General features: G+C 39.2%; 1 protein-coding gene across 3 annotated transcripts in view; it reads right to left on the bottom strand.

Annotated features, from left to right (window-relative positions):
- Window positions 1-2192: 2192 nt before the first annotated feature.
- RBMS3 (RNA binding motif single stranded interacting protein 3) overlaps window positions 2193-26732 on the bottom strand; it is a gene marked incomplete at both ends in the record, with an annotated part of 441410 nt that continues 416870 nt past the window's right edge. For all 3 annotated transcript variants that reach the window (XM_084280360.1, XM_084280359.1, XM_084280358.1), the window contains 2 exons: window positions 2193-2324; window positions 4862-4942. In XM_084280360.1, coding sequence (XP_084136486.1) covers window positions 2193-2324; window positions 4862-4942 — 213 coding nt within the window. The remainder of the gene's footprint in view (window positions 2325-4861; window positions 4943-26732) is intronic.

The following is a 26732-nucleotide window of genomic DNA, read 5'->3' on the forward strand; positions in this document are numbered from 1 at the left end:
TCCTCAGAAAGTGGAGGTTTTTGCTCAGAAACCAATGGCTGTTTCTCCTATATTGCTACAGAATAGGTAGCCAGGTTTTTGGCATGAAGTTATCATTCTGAACTTCTATGGGTGGGATCCTCAAGTACAGCAGCCAGCATATTAAATAAAAGAAGGCGTACTTAAATTTGAAGTCTCATGGCTTATTTTTGCCTATAAAGAGAGTACCAAGTCCTTATACCACCACATTGCCTCTCCTTCATTGCCTGCAATTTCAAGATTGTTATAAAGAAAATAAATATCATGAAATACACTCTAACAACTTTTCTCCTGACTGATCAGCTCCTATGAAATAATTTTATAGTGTCTTCCTTTTCCTTTGCCTGTATCTGACAAAATTATTCTCCGGTCAAGTTAATTACTTCCTCTCATCTCACTGTGAAAACAGCTGTTGTGTATCAGGCATGATGGTTGCTCTTGGTAAACGTGCCCTTCTAAAAGCAGATTAATAAAACTGTATTTAAAAATACATTAACTTGATTTTATATTAAAGGTTACTGAAATATTCTGGCAGAAATTGTTGGGGTTTTTTTTTCTGAAGGCAGAGACTGTGTATATTTTGGTTTGTTTCTATAGCTTCCCACGCTTTGCATTTCTGCCCACAACTGGCAGATATAAATAGAGGACACATTTTAGAAAAAAAATAGTGAAATCATCATAATAAAGAGTCTCTAGTGGATCTGCCTGTGTTATTAAAAAAGGAAGGAATTCTTCTGAAAGTAAGCCCCAGTGCCATTAGAAGCGTATCCATCATTACAAAAAGGCAGTAGCTGACAAGGAAAGATGAGGGATCTCATTCTCAGAGAAGGTGGGAATTAACCACACTGGCAAGAAACACAGCAGCCAATTCAACCAAGAACATAATTTCCTCCTGTGTGGTAAAAATGCTGGAATCCACTACTCACAGCTACCTCATGAGGGCTTCTGAACCTAAATTCTTCTGCTTTGAGACTTAGGGGAACTGGAACATGGGAATGGTCAGATCCAAACTCCAACAGAACACAGGCATCAAAACAAGCCAACAGGGCAGTACGGTCACAGAGAGACTGATGGATACATGTGCACAGACTGTCTCTCCAATTGGGTGCATCAACAGAAAAACTTATGCTTACAATTTCTTTTAGAATATGGGTGTGACATAAGAAACAGTGAGGTCTTATATTTGATGGTGGTCAAAAAGGGAAATCGTGTGATCTGATACCATTTGTTACTCGTATGTTAGACAAATAAATGCATCTTTCACTTCCACAGGTCAAAAATGAAGTAAAGCAATTGACAGAATGGTATAATTCTAGTCTGTCCTACATTGCATTGACTGACATATCTAACATATTTCTTGTCTATTCATCTGCTTCCTTCCCCAAGATAAAAAATGCATAATTCTCTCTTCACAGTGATGCTGGTGTTCATTATAAATGTATTAATAAAGGGCTAGCTTTGGGCTCCTTCCTAGAACCTTTCCAACATTGGTCAGCCCCAGTGAGTGGCCTGTCACTAAATAACCTTCCCTTTCTGAGGCCCGGGTTCATGGTGGCAGAGGAGAGTTCGGGAATTATTCTGAAGATGAAAGGACTCTTTAGGAATTCTAGATCCAGCTGTCAGTATATAAATTTTGAATTTACCAAGGTATTCCATGGGAAGTAAACAAAAAGGGAGCAGAGGACAGGAGAAAGTCAGAAGAGTGCTTCTCCCCATTGCTCTCTTATCCCTTCTTCCAATTCCCATTTCTGTCCACTCAATGTCTGCATGGCACCAGTTTTCCACCATCATAGAATCATAGAATCATAGAATTGTAGGGGTTGGAAGGGACCTCAAGAGTTCATCGGGTCCAACCCCCCTGCCAAAGCAGGCTCCCTAGGAATAGAAACTTGGGGCAATTTGTAACGCTTCACTACCTGCACTTCCACAAAGAAATATTCACACATGTACCATGCCAATATTTTCACCACTGCAAAATTTAAGCCCTCTTTTTAACCTCTGGCACCAGATGTTGCTTTAGTCCAATGTGATGACTGTCTATACAGTTGTTGAGCTCCTTCTGAGCGCAGAAAAGCAGCAAACCTACTCAGAATTTGTACTGTCGAAATGGGGAGCAGAATTTAGCCCTCTATAATCAAGAAACAAAACCTTTTGGTTGCAAAGCATATGCCTACTTACTTAGACTGTTGGTAAGAATATGCAGGTGCATGTTCACTGGATGTTTCCACTGTCATCTGTTGTTGTTGACCACTGGCTTCCTGTGATGAAGATGCTACTGTCTGTGGAGAAGTATCAGCAACAACACCCTAGGGAATCAAATGAGAACATGAAAAACTTACTCATTTTACTCGCTGTAGTGAATTACATAAAAGAGCTCAGCACCAGCTCAACACACTTCTCTTTCTCTAGAGGCTGAGGGAGTTTGAGATAGCAGAACCACATGCTAACACAATAAACTCTGTCTAGTTGAGAGAGCTAATCTAGCAACAAGAAGCTTCCTTATTGTACCAGCCTCTGCCAGACTTTGGTCTCACAGTCTAGAGTGGAAAATACCTCCACCTTTGAGGGCAGTTCCCCGTCCGCTCAAAGCCAGAAGCAAAACTACTGCCTTCAGTGGAGTCTGGATTTTACCTCATCTTTTTAAAAAAACATGTATGGCTCTTCTGATTTCCATTTACCCACCTCAACTTCACAGTGAGTTCATTTATTTTGTTTTATTTGCAACATGATAAAGGCAGAATCTAAGCCTGCCGCTCTCTGCTTTACAGAATCCAACAGAATTTTAGCCATCTCAGACAATTACTGCACTGCTCTACAGAGTGCTTTTATGCATGTTCCCTTCAAAAATAAATTTACTTTACACTAAAGACTTTTATCTCTTAAGTCAAAGCTCCAATGGAGTTTTGTTTTGGTTTATTTTACATTTTCTAAAAAAAAAAAAAAAGGTAAATAGACACATATGTAGTAGAAGTGATATGTGTGAATTTAACATTATGCACTACTGATCCTATTTGGACAGCCTGAACAATATTTTTTAATTCTTCCAAAGTAAGCAATATTTTCTTTCCTTTACTCTCATCTTCTGTCTGTCGGCCACATGAATAACACTAGCAGGTCTCTTCAGGGAACATGCTTTATTGCTGTATTGAACACAACAGAGCCAGAAGAGGGAGCACAAAGCACTTGCTTTGTTTTTATTTGAGTCCTGTGTAAACAACAGGTAGTTTATTTTAAATTATCTTTAAAAAATATCAGTCTCATTTTTTCAGAAATCCTTTTTATCTCTTGCTTGACAGACTGTCAGTACTTTCTTTTTCTGTCTACTTCCCTGTCTTTATCCTTCTGGTTTTTTCCACCTCATCTTGACACTGTAAGCTCTCTGGGGCAGAGACTGTATTTTTTGTTCTCTGCTGGTGGATCATCCAGCATAGTAGGGTCCTGGTTCATGATGCTATGTGAATACAGATAAAAATTAACAGTAATTATCATCACTGGATCAGAGCGAGTCAGGCTACATATTCAGACAACATTTTGAATATTATGGTAGATAATTATGACATCATTTTACTTTAGTGGGAATAAATACACTAGTGGGTGATGGGGAGGAGGGCTCATGAAAAATTAACGTAATTTCTCATTTGCACTGGCTAGCACAGTACGCAGCCAGCACTGCTGTATAAGCCACTCTCCATCCCACCATCTCCTTTTAATTTGGATTTGTAACTGCCCAGTTTAATACCTAAGAATGGCAATTGAAGAGAGGCACCCATGGCCTGGCTTGTAAACAAACAAGGTTTAGGACAAAATAATCCTGAGGCAAAAAAAGACTAAAACATGACCAGCTCAGTATGACAGAACGTAGCAGCCTTTCCTGTGGGACCTCATTTGGAAATCTCAGTAATTGCAAAGAACCAGGAGAAAGCAGGATGAGTCCACTTGACTGCTGGTGGAGCCATGCCAACAGTACCACTAACTCAGCATCCTCAAAGCACAGAGTAGTAATAGCCCAAACTCCAAAGTCCACACAGACGAAGACAGAAGTACAGAAACCCTGGCACTCTTTGTATTATCCCAGAGTAGGGGAGAAGTTATTAATAAAAGAGGGTAGCAACAAAGAGAAGCACACAGGGATGAGGATGCCAAGGCTCCCTCCTCCCGCTGTGCTCAGCGGCCCTTATGAAGCTTCACAGAAGTGAAGGCCAAGCTGATGCTCTCCCAGCAGCTTGTGGTCTACAGGGTTGAGTAAATACTTACTCATTAGACTGTCATCAGCATGACTCAGCCCCAAGGAGGGAGGGAGCGAATCCTTCCTCAAGGATGAAAAGCACTCAGTCAGTGCAGCATCCTCCACGTCTGTATATACAAGAGGAAGGTTTCCATTGCTCAATCACTTTTTCTGGTGGCTAAATGTTTCAGCAGTTATCTATACTTGCTAAGGACCGCATCAAACCCTCTTGCAATCTTCTCTTCCTGGAATCACTTTTGATTTCGTGGTCTGCCTGATGTGTTTGTTTTCCTGTCTCTTCCCATCTCCCTCCCAAGTACATGGGGAAAAAATAGTCACAATCACTGACGTTTTATTCCATGTCCTGCTGTACAACAAAACAAATGCGAAACAGGAGCCCTTCCAAATAATTAAAAGAAAAAAAAAGGGGGGGGAGGGGGAAGAAAGAAAAGAAAAAGAGAAAGAAATGTGCAGTCCTGATTTTAAAAACTGGAAGCTTTCAGACACCTTTCCATAAAGTTACTTTAGGGCCCTTCCAAACAACAGGTGCAAGGAGGCATAATAGATAAGAGCTCTTCTTCCCCTGCACTCTATTTTCATGGATGGAGATAAACTTACTTCAATAGGGACAGCTGTTGGAGGCACAGGAGTGTACTGGGGAATGTAGGTCCCTTGCATAGGTGCAGCAGCAGTCATGTACTAGAACAAATCAAAGGCAAACGAACATTAGAAAACCACAATCAAGACGCATAACACCATATTAGAAGCTGTTTCAATGTCCTGTTTGGAGGAGTTTGTTTTGATTAGTGTACATTCTATTATTTCTTTTCATTATGGATTTTAAGCCATGGTAGAAATTGCCTAATTATTAAAAATAGTTATCTTGAACTTCAAAGTCAGGTCACATCTTGCTGATAGATTTAAACTGTTCACATAGTTACTAAATATGAGAAACTCCTATTTGTACTTACAAAAAATAGTCAAGAGTCATGATAGCAGCCTATATATCATGGTTACAGATACAAACATGGTCTATGCAGTCTTTTGGAATCTTACTGATCTTATCTACTAATACGTACAAAAAAAATTAAATGTGACAGATTTGAGTCTGTGTTTGACCCTATCAATAACAGGAGCTGAGTTTACAGGGATACAAAGCTGCAGGGAAGTGCAATTTAAGACAGGAAAAAAAAAAAGGAAAATTATGTCTGGGAGTTTCTCCTTTTGTACACAGAAGCCCTACCTAAATTCTCATGGCTTATTCTTAGTACTGAGGGATCTTTTCTATGAACTTTGAAACCTCTGCAAATTATTACTGTAACAACAAATTGTGTTAGCTTCTCTAAAATACTATCTCTCCCAAGCATTACAAGACAATCTTTTTTAAAATTCATGACTGCATGTGAATTTTGCCATTGGTACGGGACTAACCTCTTTATATACAGCACCTCTTAAAAAGCTCTGAACTGAATGCAACAGATATTGCCAAAATCTTCAAATAAAGTGTCAATATCTATATATATATATGTACTTTTCTTTCTACAATCCAGTCCTAGCTGTACATCTTCACTGACAAGAATCTCAGAATGTGCTCAATCCCACAACTAACTGTATGACACGTCCACTACATGTTATCTTCAAAGACACACCGAAGATCTGAATCAGCCCAGAATGTATTTGACGAATTTTAAAATGAGTTAAATATAGCTCTGCTTCCTGGCAGAGCTGGGATGTGCTTGCAAGATTTTATTCTGCTGTTTATAGTAAAATTTGCATTTAAAGCACTCTTTCACCTCAATTCTAAGCTAACTGGATGGTTTGATATGCCTGTCACAAACATGCATTATGAAATTGCGAAGCAGGGTGCAGACTCTGCAGCAACGCTGGAGAACGGCCTTAGGGAATGACAAAGGCATAATTCAAGAATCCCATGGCTAAATTCTAAAGTCTTCATTCATATAAAAGAAAAAAATATGCTTAAGTGAAATTGTTTTCTATAGGAAAAAACCCAAATGCAAACAGTGAGGAACATAGGTGACATAGAAGGTACACTTGTAATATGAGTAGCATACTGTATTGAAAGCCATTATAATATTGTTGCTAAAATTCAGTGTTTTCCTTAATTTGAGCAAAGAAGAGACAGGAGTGTCCCCAGTGTCCATATGCCTGTATCAGGCCATGGTTTTCTGCAGCTCCTTTTCCTTGTTCTTCAGAAAGAGAATCAAATTCAATAGTTTTTTTTATGACTGCTAACCCACAAAAGACATGAGGCCAACTATCCCTATTGTACTCAGTACAGTTGGGCTATTCTCCTGCCTTACGGATTAGGAGCTAATGAGAATGTTACAGCAGGGTGTTTCAGAGCTGCTTCCGCTTCATTCATTATGCTTTGCAATGTTGCTGTCACATGTTGGGAGGACATCTGCTGTGTAGCATTGTTCTAAATGTGTCAATATTTAACATTAACCTGAAGCACTCATTCTTACGGTTCTGCAAAGACCTACAAGGGTTTTAAATACCTATGCAGGCTAGCTTCATTCAGACAAATTTATATAGATTTTTAATTAAAAGTGTTAATTTAAAGAATAATATGGTCTCATTCAAGTTGGACTCCCCTAGAGTTCTTTCTTGAACCCTGCAGAAGATCAATGCCCAGAGTCTTAGAAGATGCAGTTGTTTGCCACTCTCTTACTTTACACACAAACAGATAGGAGTTTTAATACACAAATAGCAAAGTATTCAACTACCTTTTAGTTCAGATCACTCCACGTTTTTGCAAAATCCTTTGGCACTGAGTTCTGTAACACAACTGAAACTGTTGGGGTGCAAGCACGGCGCTCTCTAGTTTCTTACCTCTATTGTTACTGTTTCCCTCTTCAGGCAGATCCTGATATTACTTGCCAGACTACTTGACGTTGCTTCTTCACTGCTACACAATCTCTAGGGAAATTGTTCTGTTGACTTGAGTGTGACTAGTGGCCCTGGCCAACTCAGCTTGCCTTGGTCCTTCTAGACATTCTTACCTCCCCATAGCTTCCCAGTTTAATTTCTTAGCACGCGTTGTAACTGAATTCAGCCAAGCAGCACATGATGTACAGTGCTGGAGACCAAAGTTGTTAGTTACTCGGCAGGCTCCCTGTAAGAATGTGACTTCTCTTCAGTATAAAACATAGTCTGCTTGTCTACTGTAATAGTGGATCAATCTCTTCATTAAATAATTTAGAGCTCTACAATTCAAACAAATGATGTGGGCAAAAATAATTCTAGCAATGGCATAAATGAAGCCACAGTTCTTCTGGCAAAATGCTAGTCTGGGTAAAAGTTAGTCAAGCTCACTCCTACAGAGACGTACTGCTGTTTAACATCTGGCCCTCGACCATGTAGCAGCAGACCAGTCAGTATTACGAATCCAGGAGTGTCGGCCTTGCTGGATCTGTTTTGAACATGGCAAGCCGAGCACTGAGAAGTTGCTTTGGTTTGTTTGCTAACATTATAATGAAAGAGGGGGACAGACTAATTTTTCTCTTAACTGACATCAGCTCTATCAAGTTCACAGGCATTTCTTTATGAAATTCATAATCCTAATTCTCTGGATCTCATGGAAAAAAATATGCTAAAGATTACACATTGCAAAGGCACAATGTCTGTGTCAGTACTTATACCGATGGCTTTGGATGATGGAGTAGTTAAATTTCTTGTCATGAATGTTCACAGCTGGGTCTTAGCAGAAAGCTTCCTGAACGTTGCTTTTCAGTAGCTTCCGCATCCAGCACACACTGGGTCTCTCCCCGGGTCGCCTACACACTTGACCTAGCTCTTTTGTAACACAACACGTTCTGGATGGGTTGGAGTGAGTGTAGGCTGTGCTGGGAGGTGGAGTAAGCTTCAGAAAGAATTGTGAGATTCAGCAGGAGAGTTAACATTTTCTATCTACCCTGCCTAGGACTTCCCAGGATGAAGATTCTGCTCTAAGGACATCCCTTAAATGAGGGACTCCGGAGGGATGCAGCTCTATGGGGACTACAGGTCCTGTAGATGCACTCAGTGAGCATATGGCTTCCCATCTATCTCAAGAAGCTAAAGTAACTTGGAAGTAGGCAGATAGCAAACAAAGATGACAGGTATGACAGAAAACCATCACTTATTTTCTCCATGAACCACTCACAAAAGTTCTTTATCCTCATGTACGTGTGAAAGAGAGACAGCATGACTCACATGCTCAGCTTAACAGTACCCAGCTAATTCCACTAAATATTAGTATTGTAAGCACTGAAACGAGAGAATCTGAAAACTCCAAATCCATTCTTTCTTTGTCATATGTTTCCAACAGGATTAAAGATTCTTGAGCTGTAATGTGATCGGTCATTCAACAAAGTATGTGCAAGGCAGAAGAAAACTGTTCATTCTTCCTCAACTGTACAGGCTTTGTGGGTCTAAAAGTAGAAACTACTTATTTCTGACAGTAAAATGTATAGCAACTCTACAGGCACAGATGATGGATCTGGAGGTTATAAAGAAGCTTTTTTGGCACTCTGATCCTTTAAAAGCTGACAATTTCTACTATAGAAAGAAAATATGAAGAGACATTGCTGGTGCACCATGCTCTTAATTTGTTTGTTAACTATTATTTTCTTCAGAGAGTATATGGAATGCATGTTCTCAGCATATCTCTGAGGATATGCAGTATTATAATGCATGCTTTACAATGCCTGACTGCCTAATTCACACTGCACTTACCAGGGCACAAATTTAGCCTATATGCTACATTAACAATTCTACTCACACTTTGTCCAAGGGGATTTTTTTTTTTTTACCTTTATGAAACTGCTTAAGTATGTGAAAAAAATATATACAGCTAGAAAATGAGAGAATAGTAATATACAACTTAGACTTCTGCTCTCCTTTCAGATACTGCCCATGATGGCTGCAAAGAGTTAAATGAAAGGAGGTAACAAATGAACGAGAAGGTGGGCTGAAGGGACCAAACACAACTGTGAGAAGGATCATGTTTAATTCAGAGAGCAACATCAGCTCTTACAGATCTTTGAACAGTAGGGTGTCCCAGCCCGGCTCCAGCAAGACTGCTTAAGACTTCTGTTAAGCCTGCAGCAAACACTAACCCCATAAAGGGGGCAGACACGGCAAAGAAAGGAACTGGAGGAAGGCAGCTGCCTGCACCAGGCTGAGTGAGGGAGAGTAGGATAATACATTTCACCCATCAAAGGTGTAGCTGAGGGACCTGCAGGGAATTTGCAGGACCTTTTACATGGAGACTATGGCAAAAGTAACATCCATTTCTTCATTTGCCCTAGTAAGCCTCTGGCCTGCCTTTCTTGGGCCCAGATTAATGCCTAACAGCTGAGATACATATCGGATACCTCCTACACCAGGTATGCCTTACTGAATTTCAACCAAGACAGTGCCTGACAGAGTGAGTGCCTCTTCAAAGACTGAACAATTTCATTTAAACAACCAGAAGACTTTGGCAGCACACTGAAGGTCATTGTTAACAGAAAGCATAAGAAACCACCCTAAAGTACAGTTCTATTTACAGGCCTAGTTGCCTATAAAATAACACAGCTGTGATTAGAAGGTGACTACTGAATTGATATTAACTCCCTCGGCTGCTGTGAGTACTGTGAGATTTTAGAGTGTCAACAGTTGCTAAACCTGATCAATGCTCAATGTTTCCCAATGTTAAGAAAATTGGAAAGAATTTACAATATGAGACCTTAGCATGTAAGTTTGCACTAGATTTTGAAACCGTGAATAACACTTGCTCAGAATTAGTACACTTAAGGGCAAGGGGCAATGAGCAAGGAAAAAATGTTAAAGAGGAAACCTTTAGTTATAAAATCAATGTGCAAATGCTACTTTCTAGTGTTTCGCTTTGCCTTTTACATAAACATATATCTGTGGCAAGAATCAAAGACTGCTTTCCTTATTTCATCAACCTCCATGCTCCTGAGAAGGCACAGAGCCTTTTCAGCCAAAGTGAGAGCCAAATTGCTGGAGCCTTGGAGCAGCATACGCTGGTAAGCATTCACACCATGGCAGCCTGCTGAAGGGAGACTAAATGGGATGTCTTACGTGAGGAAATGCTAACCCATGTGTTTTAAAAGAGCAAGGATTCCAGAGTTGGGTCTTCATTGACTATTTGTGGTTTTGTATCACTGCATGAGCTATAGCACAGTGATAATGACTTAGCTTTTTAGGATTCTCAGAATTAATGCCAGGGTTTGTTTGTGTTTTTTTAAACCATCTGAAAAGTCTAGACACTGCATCACTAACATAATTATGTGAAAACATTTGCATTGCTGGAAAACTGAAGGAAATGAGACTGTTGGCCGGATTTATTTTTATCATCATCTTTTTTTTCCTCCCCATGAAGGAAACCTGCCCTCTCATTTTCAAATCTCTTTCCCTAAAAAGTACAAAAATTGCATATATCTTTGACTGTTGTGAAGTGGTTATAACTTTAATGAAATATAGAATAAAACTTCTGCTTTTTTGTCCCTGGTTCCACCTTCTCATTTGAAAATACCCTGTTCGCCAATAGAAAAGAACATTGTCTTGCTGTGTCCTCTAATCCCATAGTCTGTCATGGAGATGTAGGAACTCAGGAAGAGAAAACCACCATCTAGTTCATCAGCACCAGTGGCAGTCCAATGAAATATAATATCCAGCCGCCACAATTTTTTACTTTAAACTTCAAATATCTTTCTCTGCCCAGGAGCATTCTCATTTTCCAGCTCAATCCTGTAATTATTCAATGGCTGTTAGTAATCTTAGTTTTTCCCAATTAACGAAAGTAAGAATAAAAGATACAGAATTTTTTCTATATATTACAATATTTTTGCTAATAATTATCAGTCTGGCCCAAAATATAATAACATAATGCTATTTTACCACACAATTACCATAGCCCTATCAAGAATAGCACTGTCATTCAACAGAATTCCGTCACTGGGCCACTGCACTCATTGTTCAGGCAGAGAATAGAAATCTTTACAAGATTGAACCTTCCTTCCCTGCTGCTAAGTAATATAAATGTATTTAGGAACACTGGCTATCACTTCCCTTTCAACCTTCCTAATGAGATGTTACCTAATTCTCTGAGCAAGTTAAATGAAGGTAGAGAGAATAATAACTCCAAGAACTATATTTACAAACTAATCTCCTTTTCTCTTCAGGAGTTCTAGGCATCCTTCACAAATCCCTACCTTTGGAAATCAGAGTAATACAAAGGTAGGGAAGAGACAGCGCAGATGAGCTTAAACCCCCCACAGCTAAAAGGTCTTTTCTTTATTTCTGCAATCCAGGCCTGCTACTAAAGTAGAGCGATCAGGACTAATCAGATAAAGACTATGTAGAGTAAACAAATGTGAGAACAGTCAGATCACCGCATACAGCTGTGCACCACGCTCTCACTAGCATATAAAATCCAGTGTTTGTAAGAACTGCAGTTAATGCAAACAGCACTGCAGGAATGTCTATAGAAAGAGATAAATAAAAACTGGCTCATTTGTTTTAATCACTTTTTTAGAGCCTAAAAGCTGGCATTACACAGGAACTGGGTGAAAGTCTCTAATTGCTTTCAGATATCTCACCAATGTCTGAAAAGGGAGAAAAAAGGAAAACCCAACAGGATCTGGAAATTAAGTTCCCATTTTGATTGTATCTTCCATCAAACACAAGTGAAACTTCTTACAGGAATACTTCTTTGCAAGAAGTTGTTCAGATTATGTTTATCAGTTTATACATGGCTATGAAACTTGACCTCAGAGTGCCCATGTTCCTTGTCCATGCCAGTGTACCCAGGCCAATGACACTTTCATTCCTTTGTCTTCCTTGTGACAAAGCCTCCACTGTAGGCAGAGATCCATGGAGGCAGTACAGAAATGCAGACTGATTTTCTATGTATGAATGCATATACAATAGCCTCAAGATGTGAAAACTCCTTCTTTTCATAACTCCAATAATGCCCTAGTTCTCATGGATACATTTGCAAGAGAGCAAGTTTAACTCCTATCTTTAAAGCAAAGACCAAGAGTCTGGTGTTTTACTATACTTCCAGTTCTTAATTCTTCAGTTCTTATGAATTTCTCCACAAAAGTAAAGGTTTTGGTTTTTTTTTTTTTTTACAATACCATCTATGTACCTGTTGTGTAAATGTACTTTATGAGATCTCTGGGGCAAGTTTCTGAGCATGGGTTAGTGCATGATTTATTACAGCCTGTCCTGTCTGCTGCACCCTATATAAAACCAGTGTGTAGTGACTATATCATAACAGAATGGTATACTGCATCAGTCTTGGTCAGCCAGGGTTGGTAATCACTAAGATTCTGTTAGATTTATATTCTTCTTTCAGATCCTGGATCCTGAAGAATAAAGGGATGATGCAGCAGAATTCTAACTGCTTTTTCTGACATAAAAAATCCCTATGTACCCCCTCAGTTGGACATTCTTAGGAATTTCCATTTGAATACAATTCGTTCAATTAGTCCCTGATGAATGGTTGCTAGTAAGATGAAGGACGATTGATCTGTAAATTTTAATATTTTCAATATAAATACATAAATAAATGTGTCAGTGAAACTCCAACACATGAGCACATTAAGCTATTATTAATAACATATCCATTTATATGAACAAATAATTGCTTTCTAGAGGTAAATATGTCTTCTAGAGGCTATTAAATCTCTGTGAATTTGAAGAGTCTAAAGAGAAGCAGATTACTGTGTGCAAATGTCTGTACTGTGTCGATGAAGTTGTTAAAACAACAGGAGAACCATTTAGACTTGTTAAATAAGAGAGGCTCATTAATCACATACACCTTCCATTTGTTCTTTCAGACCAGACATAAGAGTGGACAGCTCATGGGCCAACTGTCAAAGAAGGAAGCAGATGAAAGGACAATTACAAACCAAAACCCCCTCACAACTCCAAACAATCAAAAAACCAAAAAAACCCACAACATAAACACACAAAAAGTAACCTGAATATTAGTATTTCAAATTATCCTAGAAAAAGAAGGAATTTCATCACCTCCTGCATGAAAATATGGTCATTCCTGACAAATGTAAGCTACTAAGATAATAGCAGTACACTACCAAAGCACACCTTGGATGTTCATAAGAGCAACTGATGCACAGTATTGCTCAGTCTATTGTGTCTAAAAGATCCTGAGAATCCAAGATATATAGTAAACTGTAATGGAGCATATCACTGCCTTAAAAAAAACAAAGGGGGGGAAAAAAGGAAGAAACCTTCTCTAAACTTCATAAAAATCCACCTGTCCCCAAGTACCCTGCATCTGGAGGTGGAAAAGAACTTGCCAATTTAGTGAGCAGAAAATACCTTGCAGACATTGCCTGTGGTTCCTGTTGGGGCTTACACTGGAAGCTAACAGTGGCACTAGGAATGCTTTAAAAGCTAGGCTTCCACTATTAGGATGAACATAAAGATCCGGGCTTAGGCAGGGGTAAGAATCCCCTCTGAGAAACTCTGGGACCTTATGCGCAAGGAAAGAAGAAAAGTCAGCCTGCTGTCAGACATATGCACCGAAATATCCTGTAAAATATGCACTCAGGGCTTCTAGGCTGCTCAACACAGAGTTGGGGTGGTTGAGTTGGGAGTCTTCAAGCCCCAAGACCCCCATTTCCATTTGCGTCTTGAGTGAAGCTCTGGGACAACCTTGCCTCTTCCTGCACACCAGGGAACCAGCAGTCCCTGTTCAGTCTTCAAGCTGGTGCACTGCTTTTCTTTCAAGACAATCCCACCAAGCTGCCTGCTCAAAGCAACATTCCTGGGGTTTTTCCAACTTGGGTCCCAGGACTAATCTAGTCCTCAGTAAACAGTCCTGGAAGCCGACCCATTAGGAGATCTGGAAGCCTGCCCAAAGCATTGGACATGGTGGGACTGCTCTGGAACATGAAATCCTGGGAATGCTTTGCAGCTGCTGCCTAAAAGCTGACATGGAGCAGGACAGCAACGAAGAGGCATGCTAAAATGGTTGGCAGCTGTCAGGACCTTGCAGAGTATATTTTGTATTGGAAACACCATGACCCACTGTTTCCGAAAATTAACTTTTCTTTTGGAGTTTCTGGCTCATGGGAGATTCTTTCTGGTTTGTTTTGATGGGTCACAATGAAACCAAAGTTCTTAATACGAATTTCCCACAAGCTGGAAACCATGGATATTGCTTTAGCCAGCTCTTCTATCTGTAATTTGGGCAAAAGGATCAACTATATCCCTATTTGAGAAGGGTGGCGATAATAAGAGAATAATAACCTTCAATGGTTGGTGGCAACTTCAATACACATAAAACACTATGTTTTAAAATAATGTAGAACAAAATATTGCTTCTCCTTAGCATACAGAATTTGTGTGTTAAAATCTTTCTTTACATGATCATTAGAGGTCTGCAGAAGGTAGTATTTTTGGGAGGGCTTGTTTTTCTCCCTCACTTTCCACAAACAAAAATTCTCTTAGGATAAAGATCCCCTTAAGATATGTAAATGTTCTACTGATAGAGAGTGACAGAACTCTTAAGTATCTTAATTATCAGCTGCGGAAGGATCTCTGAGATGCATCAGCTCCAAGGATGCATAACCAAAGGACAAACCTTGCCTTTTAGTATGATGCTGGTTAAGTGGACTGAACTATATCATGGGCTTGTCTACAATACAAATTGTTACTTACAGTGCTGAACTCCTAAACTTTGTGGTAAACATGACCCAGAATCTCTCCCAGTTTGTTATTGTTTTATCCAAATGACAAGGAGAGGAGGGAAAGGAAAAGAAAATAAACAAAAAAGTAAAAAAAAAACCCCAAAAAACCAGCAAAATAGAAAATGAGATAATAAAAAGAAATGTTGAATAGTTAAAAAAAAACCCTAACCCAGTCATCCCCTTCATGTTTTGTCACGTAACAACTAATTCCACTCCTAAACTGTCCTAAAGAGATCCCTTTAGAATGTCTTCCATTTTTGACTACTGCAGGTCTTTCATGCTCTTTCATTGTACTATTTTCTCTACCTTCTACTGGGATGCTTTATTTTCTTAGGAAAGCCTGATCATCACAGCTGACAAACAGTATGTGACATCACAGCTGACAAACAGTATGTGAAGCAGCCAAGAATGCTAACTTGATGTTTGAGCTCTGAATCTCTCTTTGTACAGGTGAGCAACTTAAGACCTAGGAACCTCAAGGTATATTAAAAAAAAAAAAAAAAAGGGTGGGTTCAAGCACCCATTTGCCAAAAGACATTATTTAATATAGATTTATGGTTAAGCTTAGTACTTCTTTTCCCAGCAATCGCTTATTTTCCCAGCAATCACATTAGCAATGCTTGAAGGGGCCAGTAAAACAGATGTGTTTTAGCGCTGGCAGAACAGCAGCATTCCAAGGCTATTCTTTGTACTCCAGGCTTTCCAAAGGAGACAGGCTAAGCCTATATACATTCAAATTATATACAATTACCAATTGCTACAGATTTGTGCTTTAACACTCTCTTTCAGTTCTGGACAGTGGAAGCACAAATACTGGTGTATGAATTTTAGCATTTTTTAGGACTAATAAAATCCAGGCAAAGTGAAAAGCAATTCCCTTCCGTGGGGAAAAAAAAACCCCTCTTAATCAGTCTTGTCCTCACACTCTGGGTGTACTGATTGTAAATAGTTTTAGACAGGGCTAAAAAAAGCATAGCAGCAGTCTCAGGTAAACGCATGATAGACGAGTATGCCATAACGGTTGCTTTTGTTATCTTTTTTCAGGTGAGCAGATTCTGTGAACAATTAAAAGCAAAGCATAACAAAACCTTCCCACCTTCCTCTCTTACCTCTTATTTTGGTAAGAGATGGAATATGAGGAGGATAATCCAGGAAAGGAATTGACATTGGGGAAGACATTAATACATGTACAAACATCCATATTTCCTCCTTATGAATGCTCTTTATAAGACAGAGCTGTCCAAACAGCACTTAAGCAGCAAAATGCCTGACAGACAGGTGTGATAAGTTATGGCTCAAAACATTTGCTTGCCAGACAGAAAGGGTGACTTCTTTTTGCTTTTTTCTTGTGGAAAATCCTTTAAGGTAAACTCACTCCATGTCCCCTGGCATACAGCCATTCTTCTATAAGCTCATATTACAATGCTGTACTTCTAATGGATTGGGTATGGTGCTTTTCCATTTTGCTAATGAGAAAAGCTAAAGGCCATTACTTGTTCTGATTAAGATCCCGAGGGAAGAAATGTGATGTGTATATTACCAGGCCATACGTAAAGGAAGTATGTGGCATTTCTAATCAATCAGATGAAGGGTAGACAGAAAAAGTCTTATCCTGTGACTGCAGAGGAAGAAGATATAGGGGGGAAAGAAACCAAAGAAAGTGTCTTTAAAAGGTGACTTACGGGAATCAGTTATAATGATATTAGTATGATCAATGACTACGGCTACTATCTGGGAAGGATGTAATTACCAAAATGAAAACTTTCAAATGGGAAGCCTGATCAAGGGCAGAGGTACTGTCATATTTCTCAGAGCACTGTCAGCTCTCATCCAGGCAATGTATTACCATGCCCCTCACAAGCATTACTGTACCACCAGGCTGAGCCATGCTTCCCTGGGACGGGAGCAGACCGAGGGAACGAGAAGTTCTGAAACCTTCCACCCAGCTCTAAAACATGGGTACATCTTGGCACAAGGGCAACTTCAAGATAAGGAAAGGCAAGGCTGGGAAAAGGGAAAATGGAAAAGAGAAAAATCCCAACTATGACTGGCTTTAAGGAAAGTTTTGCAGTGGTATTTAAAAACAATTTCAATGGAAAGAAAGGAAATGGAGACCAGTGAGCTATTCATCGTAACGGAGATCAAAGGAGGGAAAAATCCCACAGCACTGCTAAATTTGTGAATTTGCACGAGGATACTCTGGAATATCGACTGAGATGTTTCAATATGCATTTTCTACATGTTTAATCCTGATTGCATAAAATTATACCTGGCTGAAATGCAAAGTTTATAGATATTTTTTCCTTTTTCAATGTCTGCATAGTTACAGCTTGAAAACGCTACAAGATATGTACACCAAATGACAAATAAAATGAATAGAGGTTGAAGATGGGTGTTCTGAGAGAGAACAAGATCTACCAAATGTGTCATAATACATAGTCAGAGCTGTAGACATATTTTTTAATAATATATTAATTTAACAGAATATTATTAATCGCTGCTGAGCATTAAAACTGACAAAATTTCTAACATACAACATCCTCTCAAATGGAACTCCACATGAAATATTACTGTCAATGACAGCAAAACTCTAACATGTGATAAGGCCAGCAGGAGAAAGAGTGTTGTGCAGTCTCCCAGAACTGTGTTAGGGTATTTGGCTTTCCTCTATGGGATACCACTGCTTCTTTGCTGGTACTTGGGAATACTTCAGATAGATCCACCCAAGAATAGAAGAAAAGGCTGTAACACTTTTTCCCATACGCTTTAAAAGAAGAGTCACAAGAAAGACTGGGATTGTGAATTTGAGAAACATCTTTGACCCTTCGTTTCATCAGAAGGCAATGCTAAGAGAATATATTCTCTTAAATGTCACTGGTGACAAGGCATAGATGCCACTTACAGTGTTGGAAAAAAATAAGAATCACAGCTGAGAAAGCCCATTTATAGCCATGAACCTGAAATTCAATCATCTTTAGCTTTCCTGAAATGTGTGTATTTAAAAAATTCTACACAGGCCCTAACAGGAGTTTTTCAGTGAACTTTTCTGATCCCTCTACTCCACTCATGGGAAAAGGAGCAAATGCTGCACAAGTGCACCTCAGCCTGTCCAGGCAAGTTATCAGAACAGGAGAAAAGAACCTGGCCTCTTCTAAATGCCACAGCCCAGTCAGAGAATTGTCCTCAGGAGGATCGTTCAGGGTATCTATTTCTAAGCTAGGTTGTCCTTTTAGATTCTTTGATGCATTTCTGGCTTTGGCAAAGGGACTGACTGGAAAGCTCAGACATCTTCATTTTGCATTGGCGCTCATGGATCAGCAAAATGTTCCCTTTCTGCTTTCCTTTTGCACTAAAAGGAAAAAAGATTAAGTGCTCTGCAAAATATTTGCAATGGAGAAAGGCCTAACTACACGACAGATTTTCTTGTCCAAGAATATGACAGACATGAAAAAGTGGCCATTTTTCCATCAAATAAATTTTTATCAACACCTTTAAAACCATTGGATTTGCATGATTCACCTTACAGAGAGGGATCACTGCTGACATACCAGTGTTGTACTGAGCTCCCAAGCCTTGCTCTTAAAATACAAATTAGCAGAGTTAACATTTAGAAAGTGTAAAACCGGCTATTCCTGAAGCTGAATAAGGGCATTTGCAGATTCCTCTCAGTAGCTGATGTCAGGGACGATGAATTTAATCCTAGGATGGGAGAAGTGAGGGGGGCAGAGGGGGTGGGTGTAGGGTGGTCTGCCAGCCTCTCCAGCCGTAATATCCCCTAATAGCCTTGAAGGAATTGTAATTGTGAACTGAAACAGCATCTGCTTAACTGTCATCCTAGCCTTAGGACTGGAACTTTTTGCTTGTTGTGAAGGATCATGAAAAAGACTACACAGAGCGTGAAGACGAAAACAGAGTGAAATTAAAACCATTAAATACAACCACCAAGACACAGCTGTCTGTATCGCTACTGAACTCAAGGAAATATAAATGCTAAAATGTATTTGACATTTGTGATGTATTTTGGCACAGCAATTTAGTACACTGAGTTGACTACAAACATCTAGTTTATAATATTTTTCATTATTCTTATAGAGGACAGATTATTACAGATTATTTGGTGAGAAGCAAATAGATTTCAATGCTAGGCACACTGAAGGGGTAAAGAGTAAAGCCAAATCTAACCAGAATTGGTAAAATCTACTCTTTTCTTACTGGGAAGAAGGGACCAATTAGTTGAGTTGCCATGACCAGAAATGCTTATGGCAGTCCATCACACCAAGAATCTGGGCTTAGCCTCAACTGTCCTGCTTACATTAGTGGTAAAGGTGAGCCATCCCTGGGTTTGGAATGAGGAATAGGAGCTACTGCCATGCTATAGGAAAGACTACACTGTAAGGAGTTAATTTTCCTCCAAGGAAATCAAAGGTCTTGCATTAATTTGCTTATTTATTTAAGCAATGCTGTAAGGTAAAGTACTTTGAGAATATAAGATGCAATACAGGTGCTGCTGTTGTTATTTGTCTGTTGTCTTCTACCTCAGGATATCTCTCAAAAGCCAGCAGTCTTGTTATGCTTGAGAGGAATACCAAATGCTATAGCTTTCCTCCTGTACCACTGCTACATTGGAAAACAAGCAAAAAAAAGTTAAGTGTTTGGCAAAAATCTGCATGATACATATAGGTAGAGTTAAAGTATTTCCACAGAAGCTCCACTGATAGATAAACTAAAGATGTGCTTCAAACTAACAGTAAGTGCCGCAATTTCTTAGCTTGCAATGGGCCTAACTCTGTCTACAAAGGTCTCTATGGAATAGTTACAGTCCAGAGACACTAATCCTTTACCTGTAATTGTAATCATAGATTACTGTTCCTTGGAACACATACCCAATAGCACATGCAATAAAGTAGAAATCCTAATAGAAAAAATAAAATCAAGATGAGGCCATGCTGCTTAAGCCCTATTTTGAAACACAAGCAAATACGATGTTGCTTGTGACATTTATATGAAAATTCATGAAAAGGAAAAGTGGATTTTTAAACCTTGAAATGTATCATTCTTTCCTTTGCCTTCTGTTGCAGGTTAATTACTTTAAACTTTTCCATCAATCATTTTCTGATTTCCAACTCTATTATGTTCAGTATTAAACAAAGGATAGAAATTTCAGGAAGGGCAGTGGTCTTCTGTTCTCAATAGTTCAGGCTCAAGCTATACAAATAAAATAAGGAAACCTCCTTATTCAACCAATATCCACTATTTCCCTACTTCCCATAACAGAGCAAGGAAATTTGAAGTTTTTGCTACTTGTATTATTTTGCACTTGCTAATAAACTGTGTAATGCAATGAATCTTGTAGAAAGTGTATATTAAGATATTCTTTTTCTTACACCAAAGCAGAAAGTCTCAATTAAAATAAAAGACAATGAATCAAATTATGCCCTCCTTGATGAAGCAGCCATTTACTACCAGAAAACTAATGTGTGTGAGAAAAGTCTGTTATCTGCACAGGAAATCAGCCCTACTAATAGCTAGTTAGGAGCACCTGCATGTTAAAAGAAAGGCAGGAAAATAGATTTTGCTAGAAAATTACCTTTGGCTACTAATACTCTGAGCACCAATTTGGACTCTGGATAGACAAGGCACAACCATCCATGGGAATACCATCATAGCCAAATACTCACTTTACCTCATTATTACATTTTTATCACTCCAATAAGCACTATTAAAAATGATCATTGAAAAAAGAACAACCAGAACCCACATTTTAGCCTGGTGCAGGTGGGAAGGGCTGGCAGCAGAACAGAATCAGGGTAAATAGTGTGGGAGGAAGGGACTAGTCAGGTGCCTCAGTGGTTGGAAAAAAGAGAAAAAGGAAAGAGAAAAAAAGTTTGAAAACTATTCCATCTTTGGTCTATACTGCAAATCCTGTGTAAAACACTGCTTGGTAGGCCAGAGAACAGAAACAGGATGATGTTTTTGCATCAGTGAAATAACTTTGTATCACAGGAACGTTATATTGATTTGAGGGAAACCCCAAAGAGAAACATCCTCACACAGGGAAATGAGGCTGGTGAACGTGCAATAATTTGGACACTCAGATTCTCAATCCTTAAGGAACTGACTGTTGCTATATCAAAACTAGTAAAATAAAAGAGGCAAAATTAGAAGCCTACAGGTGTGCCTATCACATTCAAAAGCCAGAACAAATCCCAGAGGGTAGAGCATTCTCCACGGGACTGGAAAAGGATGTGCCTCTTTGAGATATGATTGCTCCCTGGACCCATCCCAATGCGGTGCAGCTCTCATCTGCCACACAGGAGAAATCTGCCGTGTTCAACAGTTCATTTACCTTGCTAGAAAAAACAACTCAATTCAGCAAACTCCCAAATTCACTCGATGCAGCTGCTCTCAAACCCCTTGTTACAGTTTAATGAAATGTGCTGACTGAGCTGTTTCATAGTAAATATTAGTTATAGCAGAACTCTCCTCCCAAATTGAGTCTTTTAGGAGCAAGAGGATTCTACAGCGCTGTAGCACCAACACAGAATAGCCCATAACTCACAAATAATAAAATACCATCAGAGGGCACAGAGGTTATTGCCATCAGCAGCTCCCTATGGAATTGTAAATCATTGGAACAAAGCTCACCCTTTGTGGAGAACTTCAGCCTGAAATTACTACATATATACAGGATCCCAGTGTCTTACATGGTGTATGAAGACTCTACCTTTACCTCCTTCATTTAACCTTGCTTCACAAACGAGTGAACCCTGAATAGGCTGCTCTCTCTGGGTGAAAATAAGAAAGATACTACAAAAGCACTGGCAATTTGTCTTAGAGGAAGTTTAAACCTTTGGGCTACCAGCTTGCCAACCATCTGATAAGCCATGTGGATTAACTGTGAAATGCAGCGTGCATGGAACCTGAGTGGGATACACTGTGGGAAAAGGCAGTGAACTTCAATGGAGTATTATTTTTGAGAGCATCTGCAGGGCCAGGGCTTTGCCCAACATTGTTCTAACTAAACCCACTCACAACTTCATTCTATCTCTTGTCAATAATGTGACAAAGCGTCAACTTCAGAAATTTGGCAGCATCTATAAACTACTGTTTCTGTGGAGTCCCAGTGCCCTGGACTATGAGAAAACACTGAGAATGTAATTCAAGAATTGTTTCCCAGAAACATTTTGTTTAGCAAAAGGTACCCATCCTGTTGGAAAAAAAAAAAAAAAAGGCAAAAGCAAGCAGTATATTTACTGACCCAGACAACACATGCTGAAACAAGTCAGTCGTACCTCTTGGTCCCAAAGTGCATACTGTGAATGGTCACTTGCAACATATGTTTACTTTTTGATTGTATAAACTTCTGAGAGTGAAAATGAAATGCAATTTTGATGTACATCTCTTGCCTGAGTCTTGGTACATCATGCTCGATAAACATTTTTTCAAGTTTCTATAAATTCCTGAATTCTCAGTACTTAAATGAATAGAAAATAAAAAATAAATTATTATTACTTGTTTTGAACTGAAATAACAATATTACTTTGCAAGGAAAAACACAGGCTGGAGATGAAAAAAAGGGCTCTTAGACTATTGCTCTGGTTTTATGTCAATGCCTGAAAGTCCTCCTGTAGATTTCAAGGTGTTTGGCCCAGTTGAGTTCTAGATATCTGAAATGATGACTTTTCCCTGATTAATTTCAAACACTAGTCTAGCTCTTAATATACTACTGATTCCTGCAAGATATTCAAGTTACGCTTTCCCTGTTTTACTTTCAGCTTCTTATTTCTACTGTTAGCACCATTAAAACCACCTCCTCCTTTCCATGGATGCCCTTCTCATACCTACAATGTGTTCTAAACTACCCTCGTCTATCACCTTTGTGCCCTTTTCTTTCAACACTGTAACAGTGCTTAGAAGAAACTAATTCTTCCATAGAATGGATCTTTTTAGGCTTTTTTTTTTTTTTTTTTTTTTTGAATATACAACCCCTTCAAGGATTTCAGGACTTCTTGCTTTGCTTACACACACTTGCAGCATGTGGAGACATGACCATGGAACTCTTTCAAAGCTCTTGGCAGAGAGAAGCTGTGGAAGCACCACCTCATGGAGACACTTCTTGCTTTTCACATGATTGCAATTTGCCCAAAACCCCCTCACCTCTCTAAGATTTGTCTTGGATTACTGAAGCCCCACAGAGTTTGTCCGCTCTACTGATGATTGGGATTCATTACTTCTCAGGAAAGCCATATTCATAATTTCTGTCAGAATCACCCAGGTACTTTAAACACAGTCAGGACAATAAAAACAAGTTTCATTCTAATAAGGCAAAGAGTTAGGTTCTTGATTACAAAATGGAAAACACATTTACAAAAGAGAAACACATCAAGAAAATACAGATGACAGACCTGACATGTAGAGTACTTTTGTTTTCCACCTTTTATTGAGTTTGTCAGTTGTAGGTGTGGCAGGATGTTTCAAACCTGGAATTATTTTCAGCTCTTTTTATTCTATTTGTTCCTCTTTCCTACTTCTCTGTCTGTTAAATAAAGATCCTTTTTTTCAGCTAAATCTTATACAAATCACTAAAGCCAAACCATACCAACCTAAACAGATGTTCTCTCCCCAAAACCTGCTCTATTATTTGGGGTATCAGTACAATTTTACATGAACATACACAAACATATACTTTTTTCCTCTTAACATTCAAAGTTTTTAGAGGAATGATCTAGTAGCAGGTAGCAAAATAAGTTCAAAATCTTGGTTCATCTCCAGCAGATGTATGAACAAACATTTCTGGGAGTATGACTAAATGTGAGCCTTTCTGGGGGGATATGCTGGAGACCACTAACTATACGCCAGATACTGTAAGTTTTATGGGGTTTGGTTTTTATTCACTATGGCAAAATAAAAATGTTCATTTTATATGCAGTGCATGGCTATCACTAAATAAGAAACATGCTTTGGAGGAGGTGGCTTTGAAGCACTTTGCCATTGTCCTTCAAAGTATCACAAGCTGGCACTTCCAGAAATTACAAAATAGAACTGCAGCAGCTATATGTAGGAAAAAATATGAGAAACAAGCCTGTAACCATTCTAGCTCACAGATACATGAAGTCAGCTGCAAATTAATTACATGCATGACATTTGTCTGATGGTGAAAATGAAGCTATTTTAGTTATGGCTCTTCTGGCTGGTACTTTTTGTTTTGCTGATCCATCACTGTGGCTTTGTGTTGATTTAACTTTCTATCACCATAATCAGGGAGTTCCAGTTCTTCTCTGAAAGGGAATCTGGGCTAATGTCGGTTTGAATCAGTAGCTGATACCTCAAAGAGAGGCACAGAGTCCTCAACAAAAGCACCTATTTGCTTGTGGAAATGTCATGTGAAGGTAAAATTTAACACAAAATAAAAGCTACTGACACACTGGGCTCGTGTGAAGGGCTGCTTGAGCTGAAAATGGAATTCCCTCTATCCATGTTTATTCTCATTTTACATTCTTCTTCTCTGCCTATGGCAAGCAGTGACTTTAAAGGTAGGCATGCTTGCACATAAAGGTAAACGGCAAGCCACTACCAACAAATGGTAGGAAAGTAAAGCTGAGTTCAGAAGAGAAGGGGGAACATGGCAAAAATGGGATTTTATAAACACTGTTCATTCAGAAATACCATCTAGCCACAGCTATGGTCAGACGTTGACTGCAGAACCCATGGTGAGAGAGCTGATTAGAAAGAAGAGCCTCCCCTATATGAGGGCTGATCAGCCCAATTCTTACAAGAGACTGTGGGACTTCAAAATGGTCCAAAAAGGAAAAAAAATCACATCTTTCCTTCTTGACCCTACCAGGTGCTTGGCCTACCCTGTCAAATGAAGAATTTTCCTGCTCTGCTGTTGCACCTGCAAATGTCTCCTTATAGAAATGTTGAATCTGTTTTTCAAGACTGCTAACCTATTTGTCTCAATAATATTTAGTGGCAGCAACTTCTGCAAATTGATTAAGTGCTTCATCAAAAAGTTATTTGTTCCTCGTTGACTGCTTGGAATTTGGTGTTTCTCAGTTGCATTGAGTGGCCCTTTTTTATCTCAAATTATGTATCAGGCAAATTGGAGCTGCCTTTCAAGAGACTGTTTGTGAAGGAGGGTGCAAGAGTTATTCGGTTTTTATAAGTTTTGACAGAGCTTATGCTGTTGTTCTGCTTTCCAACCAGAATAATTTCTCCTTAAATGGATCTCCTGCCCCAGACAGTTCAATGCTGTTAATCACTTACATTTGCCCTGGACCTTGGCTGAGTAAAGGATAAGGATGACCTTAGTTTCAGCCTGAACTATGCTCGTTTCATTCGGAATGGGTTCAGTCCTGTATTTTCCACACAAACAGTAACTGAAGTGGTCAATAAATGAAATAAAAGAGCTTCAAGATTAACACCTGATAATGTGAAAGGCACAAGACTGCAAAGAAACTTTGCTCCTGTAGCTCTCCAGGGACCTTGGGACATACAATTAGAATAACAGTGTGCTTTTTGTAACAAGGATCTGAACATCAGGGAAATGCGATGATGTTTCAGCTCCATGTATCTGTAGTATGTGCAAATAGAATTGCAGATTAAACAGAAAAAAAAACCCCAGCCCTATCTAACAAAGCAGTAATTCTGCTGAGGCCTTCAGGCGACATTTTAAACCACTGGTGACCACGGAGTATCCAAAGGAAATAAAAGATAAAAAACTTATAACAAGCTTGTTGTTCCATTGAAGGGTTCTGGAGATATCATCAAGCTCTGCTGGCAACAAAAAGAACTAACAAAGCGAGAGATAAGACTGATGTACCCGCATAACAAGCCTGTTATTCCATTGAGAGATTGCTGGTGATATATAAACCAGGAAAGCTGAGTTGGGGTGGTTTGCAGTTTCAACAGAATCCCACATTACACCAATGTAGTTCTTCTACCTGACTGTATTTTTAATACAGAGGTTTCTGGAACAATTAAACGACTATGTTTTTGTTGTTGTTTAAAAAGTGCAATCTAGAGCTTATTTTGCAAGTTGCCTATTATGTTTCGGAATTAGAAAGTGAAAGCTGAGTGAGCTGTGTGGAAGCGTGAAGAACAATTAAGCAGCACAGTTGAGCTAGCAGTTTTAGTAAAAAACCTGGCTTCTAACCACTCTCCCATTGGTGTGGACCTCAGAGGTTTAAGATGAAACAAGCCTGCGGTTAGGCAGTTCCACAAGAGAGTTGGGAAAAAGCTGGAATAACCCTTCTGCCAACAAGGACTAACAAAGGCTGCCTCAATCTGCTGGATGAAACTGGAACCCAAGTGGTATCTGTAATGGATGCTAACAGCAGGGAGGGAGAGAAACCTGGACCAAGAAAAGTACAGAGCAGAAAATTTCCTTCAGGAATGAGCAGCAGACGAGAAAGAACAGAGCAAATCTTCTTCCCACTCAAGAAGTGGATTATTGCTGCTGATGGCCAAATGTGAAAGTGTTGCAGTAGAAGGGAGCTGGGCAACAGGGACTGAAAGCAGTGATCAGACTGCTCAGTTTTCACATTTCTAAAGGTTTTTGTATTATATCCACTCAGGCCATCAATCACAACTTTATTAAACCACGAAAGAGATGTCAGATCAATGGCTGTATCGGAAACATTTTGAATGACAGGACGATGATGGAACAATTCCAGACTCCATACATTATTAAACACATACTAATGCTACTCTTTCAAAGCTACCCATAGAGACTCACTCTGTTCTCCCTTTGTGGT

This window comes from Gallinula chloropus, assembly GCF_964237585.1.
Source record: "Gallinula chloropus genome assembly, chromosome: 2".
Taxonomy (NCBI): Eukaryota; Metazoa; Chordata; class Aves; order Gruiformes; family Rallidae; genus Gallinula; species Gallinula chloropus.